This window comes from Myotis daubentonii, chromosome 12 (assembly GCF_963259705.1).
Source record: "Myotis daubentonii chromosome 12, mMyoDau2.1, whole genome shotgun sequence".
Taxonomy (NCBI): Eukaryota; Metazoa; Chordata; class Mammalia; order Chiroptera; family Vespertilionidae; genus Myotis; species Myotis daubentonii.
Window position 1 is genome coordinate 68,991,385 of NC_081851.1, and position 6,000 is coordinate 68,997,384.

Sequence of the window (6,000 nt, forward strand, 5' to 3'; positions counted from 1 at the left end):
TTTTATAGATGAGGAAGCTGAGGCTGGAGGGCACACAGCAAGTCTCCTGCCCGCGGTCCAGTGGTCCTGCCCGTCACCATCAGGGACTATCAGGGAGCAGGGCGGGGGCACTGGAAGATGAGGAGGGTGTGGGAGCCTGCTCAGGAGCACGTCTCCCACGTCAGGCCACAGACCTGCACCCGGCAGACATCAACGGCAAAGCTGACCCCTACATCGCCATCCGGCTGGGCAAGACTGACATCCGGGACAAGGAGAACTACATCTCCAAGCAGCTCAACCCTGTCTTTGGGAAGTAAGGCCTCCTGGGGGCCCCTTACTCCCACCCCAACTTCTCCAGCCCAGACCCCCTCCCACCCTACTTCACCCTCAACCCTTCTCCCCACCTCCGCCCTGCCAGGTCCTTCGACATTGAGGCGTCCTTCCCCATGGAGTCCATGCTCACGGTGTCCGTGTACGACTGGGACCTGGTCGGCACCGATGACCTCATCGGGGAAACCAAGATTGACCTGGAGAATCGCTTCTACAGCAAGCACCGCGCCACCTGCGGCATCGCCCAGACCTACTCCATGTAGGTGGGGCGGGCGGGGCCCACCTGCTGTACCCTGACTCTGAAAATACGCTTCAGTGCAGGGGGTTTGGGAAGCTGGACATGGCACAGGTTCTGTTCCAGGCCAGGCCTGAACCCCTGAGGGCTCCGGGCACAGCCTTCCGCGGCCAGGACAGAGTCTAAGACAAGGAGAGAGCCACAGGGGCGTCCAGGACAGAGGAGGCAGGGCAAGGAGGATAAAGAGAGGCGGCACTGTGCCCTTTGCCGGGGATCTGACTGGTCTCTGCCAATGACAGGCTGTGTGACCCTGGTTACATCCCTTAACCTCTCTGGTTATCCGTGTCCTCATGGGAGTCTTTGAGGTTTCAGAGAAGTGGGCCCCAGGGAGGGAGACAGGAGACTGGGACTCTGGGCACCTGGGGCCAGAGCCCAGGGCAGGGAGGGATCAGGCTCCAGCCGCCCCAGCACCTCAGCTGAGCCTGGAACCCAGGCGGGATCCACTAGCAGTGATGGCGAACCTTTTGAGCTCGGTGTGTCAGCATTTTGAAAAACCCTAACTTAACTCTGGTGCCGTGTCACATAGAGAAATTTTTTGTTATTTGCAACCATAGTAAAACAAAGACTTATATTTTTGATATTTATTTTATATATTTAAATGCCCTTTAACAAAGAAAAATCAACCAAAAAAATGAGTTCGCGTGTCATAGGTTCGCCATCACTGCACTAGGGCAGTAGACAACTTTAGAGAACTGGCCATAACCAGCTGCCACCTGGGAGTGGCCCAGCCCACCGGAGCCCCACAAGCCTGTGTGCCCTCCCACAGACACGGCTACAATATCTGGCGGGACCCCATGAAGCCCAGCCAGATCCTGACCCGCCTGTGCAAGGAGGGCAAAGTGGACGGCCCCCACTTCGGGCCCCCCGGGAGGGTGAAGGTGTCCAACCGCGTCTTCACCGGGCCCTCCGAGATGGAGGACGAGAACGGTAACGGGGGCTGGGCGCAGCCACAGGGGCAGGGGCCAAGGAGGGACCCACACTTCCCTTGATGGAACCGGGAGGCCCGGCCTGGGGTCTCCTCGGCCCCGAGTCCCTCTCCTGTCTGCCCACCTCTGCCCAGGCTCCCCGCGCTACACAGCGCTTGCCTGCTCCTTGCCTTCTCTCTCCTCCTCAGCACCCTGGGCGAGGGAGGGTCTCCCCATTCAATAGATGAGGAATCTGAGACCCAAAGCGGTTAGTGACCCGTCCAAGGTCACGTGGCTGCAAGCCCTGCCCGCTCCCCGCTCCTTCGCCCACGTGGCCCTTCCCAGAGAATCAGGCGGAGCTGTGTGGGGACCTTGTGCTGACCGCCTTCTGGATGCTGGGCATTGCCCTCCCTGACATCACACCCCCTCAGGAGACTCTGGTCAAGTTCCCCAGGCAGAGCGAACCCAAGGACACAGACCTCTGGGCCCTGTGGGACAGCCGAGAGCTTGGGCAAGCTGCTTCTCCCTCCGTGCCTCAGTTTCCCCAACAGTACCACGGAGATGTGTGAACCCAGGGCTGGCGCGGGGGCCTCTTTGTGCCTAAGTCCCTGGCCCAGCACAGATCTTGTTCTGCTGAGCCCATTATGTGTAGCTGACCCGCTGGCACCTACAGGTCAGAGGGGGCCCACGGATGAGCACGTGGCGCTGTGCGCCCTGCGGCACTGGGAGGACATCCCCCGAGTGGGCTGCCGTCTGGTGCCCGAGCACGTGGAGACGCGGCCGCTGCTCAACCCTGACAAGCCGGGAATCGAGCAGGTGACGCCCCTGAGGTTCTCTGGTGTTGGGATCGGGGAATCCCAACCTGGGTCCGTAAAACGGATGCTCAAGCCATTGGCTGCATTCCCAAAGCCTGGTGGCAGCTCCCCACCGGGCCCTTCACGGTAACTCCAGCGGCACATCTTTGCCTTGAGTGAGCCCACATCAGCTCTGGTGGATACCTGGGGGTCTCCCTCAGAAGCTGTGATTGGCTATTGATGACCTCATAGGCATTCCTGCCATCCAAGGATGGAAATTGATGAAATGGGTCCAAAGTCGGGAGGGGGAGGCGAGCAGAGGCGGAGTCTTGGGGAGACCTGGCACGCCCCTCTTCCTCAGGGCCGCCTGGAGCTGTGGGTGGACATGTTCCCCATGGACATGCCGGCCCCCGGGACGCCTCTGGACATCTCCCCCCGGAAGCCCAAGAAGTGAGCTGCTGGGGCCCAGTGCCAGTCTTCCCGTCTCCAGCCCTCGCCGCTCCCTCCACAGCCCAGATCACCTGGGCCGGTTGGCATTCCCCGTGTGGCCTTGTGGTGGGAACACAGCCACCCATCCAGAGAGTGGTGAGGCCTGCCCTTGGCCATGAGCACACGTTAGCACCCTCTTGTGGACTCGCGCCAGAATCTGGGCTCCCACACACGATACACAGTTGCACACAAGCCACAGACCCCGAGAGCCTGCTCTGCTCTGGGACAGCCCCACACCAGGCTGTCAGTAAGCTCTGCCCGGGTTTAGCTGACACACTTGCCAAGATGAGCAGGAGCGAGTGCCCGGAAGAAGCAGGGGGAGGGTTGAGTGGAAAGAGCACTGGGCCGGGAGCCAAGCTCGCTGCCTCTCCTGGCTGACCCTGGCCAAGTCCCTTTGCCTCCCTGGTCCTCAGTTTTCCCATCTGTACAATGGCAGGATCTAGTCCCTGGCAGCTGGGATGCCCTCAGGCCTGGCACCAGGGCCAGCTTCGAGGATTCGCACAGGGGCTCATGCTCAGAGACGCCCCACCTTTGCTCCAACCCGATCATCTTGAGATTCTTGATGATTTTTTAACAAGGAGCCTCGTATTTCCATTTTGCTCTGGGCAGTCAAATCATGCAGACAATTCTGCGGGAAATAGCCTCCCCGTCAGGGGGCCACCGAGTGCTGTTCCAGGACCTCCCACTAGGCGACACCCCAACCTATGGTGTCACCGGGACTTGCAGTCCAGGGCATATCTCCAGGAACCACCTTCCAATCAATTGTTAGTGGATGACTCAACCTCACTCCTAGACGTTGAAATGTAACTTCCTCATTCGTAATGACAATTACACTTCAAAGGGAAAATCCTCTCTGGGCACAAGGACATAAAGGAGACTGGGTTCCAGGGCGTCCACTGCCGGCTGCAGGACTTGAGTTTCTATGAGAACTGGAATGAGCTTCTGGCCCCTGAGACAAGGACCTTGCTCCTGACTCTCTGGGCCTCTCTTCAGCCGCCCCCAGCAGCCAGCCCTGCCCCTCCCTGCCCTGAGCCACCTCCCTGCCCTGAGCCACCTCCCTGCCCAGAGCCACCTCCCTGCCCAGGAGGGTGCTGGGGTCCCGGTGGTCCAGCCAGACTGGCTTCCCCTGGGGCTCTGCTCACAGCAGCTGTACTGACTGGCTGGCCCTCTCACACCAGGGGCCCACATCTCTCCTTTTCCTCTACTCTCTCAGCTCCAACTGTCCAGGCCCCGTGCTCAGCCCAAGTCCCCGGGACTTCTGTCAGCTCAGCTCCAGCCCCCTGCCCATCCCATCCCAGCCCTGAGATCCTGGAGTAACTTCCCCCCGCCCCTCCCCCCTCCGCTGACTGCTAATCCCCTCTCCCCACCAGGTATGAGCTGCGGGTCATCGTGTGGAACACGGATGAGGTGGTCCTGGAGGACGATGACTTCTTCACTGGGGAGAAGTCCAGCGACATTTTTGTGCGGGGGTGGGTGAAGGCCCTGGCGGGGGGCTGGACAGAGTGAGCCCCCTTCCGGGCGGCGGGGGGCGGGGGGGGGGGCCAGGACAGAGGGAGCTGTGGGATGGGAGGGGCTGAGAGAGTGGAGGGGAAGGAGAGATGCTGGATCCCCAGGTTTGTGGGGCAGCGTGGGGGGGGGAGCATGGGGTGGGGTGGCTGCAGGTCTGAGCAGGTGGCTCCCTGCAGGTGGCTGAAGGGCCAGCAGGAGGACAAGCAGGACACGGACGTCCACTACCACTCGCTGACGGGCGAGGGCAACTTCAACTGGCGCTACCTCTTCCCCTTCGACTACCTGGCTGCCGAGGAAAAGATCGTCATCTCCAAGAAGGAGTCCATGTTCTCCTGGGATGAGACCGAATACAAGATCCCCGCACGGCTCACCCTGCAGATCTGGGACGCTGACCACTTCTCCGCCGACGACTTCCTGGGTGCGGGGCTGGGCGGGGCTTAGGGCCTGGGACCGGGGACAGAGAGGGCGGGGGAGGGGGAGGAAGGGGCAGGGAGAACCCACCCACCCTGGGGGGGGGGTCCTTCCCACCAGTCCGTCCGTCCGTGCTGACGCTGAGATTGCCACAGGGGCCATCGAGCTGGACCTGAACCGGTTCCCCCGGGGCGCGAAGACGGCCAAGCAGTGTACCATGGAGATGGCCACGGGGGAGGTGGACGTGCCTCTGGTCTCCATCTTCAAGCAGAAGCGTGTCAAAGGCTGGTGGCCCCTGCTGGCCCGCGATGAGAATGACGAGTTTGAGCTCACGGTGGGCACCACCCCCTGCTCGGGCGGTGGGCAGGGCTGAGCCGGTGCTGAGGGCCGGCGCCTGGCCCAGGCACTAGGACAGCTCTGTTCTGTCTGCAGGGCAAGGTGGAGGCAGAGTTGCATCTATTGACAGCGGAGGAGGCGGAAAAGAATCCAGTGGGCATTGCCCGCAACGAACCTGACCCCCTAGAGAAACCCAAGTGAGTGCCCTGCCCGCCCGGAGGCCCGGCCACACTGGTCCCTGGGGGCGCTGCCCCGGGAACGAAGGGCCAGAACCTTCTTCTTGCCCCCACTCTGCAGGCACCTCTACCCTCTTCTCTCTTCTTGGGAACTCCTCAGTCCAGGGCGGCCCCCTCTTGGCTGGGCCCCCTCGTGGCCGGGCCCCTGCCACTCTGAGCCTTCACCCTGAGTGTCCTTTCTCGGTGCTCCCTCTGCTCCCCCTCTGCTCCAGCCGGCCCGACACCAGCTTCATCTGGTTCTTGAACCCTCTCAAGTCTGCCCGCTACTTCTTGTGGCACACGTACCGCTGGCTGCTGCTCAAGCTGCTGCTGCTCACGCTGCTGCTCCTCCTCCTCGCCCTTTTCCTCTACTCTGTGCCTGGCTACCTGGCCAAGAAGATCCTGGGGGCCTGAGCCCGGCATCCTCTGGGGCTGGTACTCCTCCCCTTCCTCTGGACCTGGGGCTCCGGAGCTTGACAGCATGTGGAACTCACACAGCTCACACACAGCACACACACAATTGTGCACACATGTGAACACACACAGGAACTTTCCAACGCTTTCATGGGCTCTCAGAACTGGAAATGACTATTTTACATGATTACATATTGGGCCTCAGAGGTGAGATAACTTGCCCAGCGTCCCCTAGCAAACTGGGGTAGAGCTAGGACTCAGCCCAGGTTTCCCAGTTGCCAACCCAGCATTCCTCAAACTTTGCCGCCTCCTCTCCCAGTGAC

General features: G+C 61.4%; 1 protein-coding gene across 1 annotated transcript in view; it reads left to right on the plus strand.

Annotated features, from left to right (window-relative positions):
- The window catches only part of OTOF (otoferlin), a 70,008-nt gene extending 64,331 nt beyond the window's left edge, over positions 1 to 5,677 (plus strand). Inside the window, exons 38-47 of the mRNA XM_059660675.1 lie at positions 165 to 292; positions 398 to 568; positions 1,371 to 1,531; positions 2,183 to 2,325; positions 2,665 to 2,753; positions 4,163 to 4,261; positions 4,478 to 4,719; positions 4,868 to 5,046; positions 5,145 to 5,245; positions 5,497 to 5,677. Coding sequence (XP_059516658.1) covers positions 165 to 292; positions 398 to 568; positions 1,371 to 1,531; positions 2,183 to 2,325; positions 2,665 to 2,753; positions 4,163 to 4,261; positions 4,478 to 4,719; positions 4,868 to 5,046; positions 5,145 to 5,245; positions 5,497 to 5,677 — 1,494 coding nt within the window. The remainder of the gene's footprint in view (positions 1 to 164; positions 293 to 397; positions 569 to 1,370; positions 1,532 to 2,182; positions 2,326 to 2,664; positions 2,754 to 4,162; positions 4,262 to 4,477; positions 4,720 to 4,867; positions 5,047 to 5,144; positions 5,246 to 5,496) is intronic.
- Positions 5,678 to 6,000: the final 323 nt, after the last annotated feature.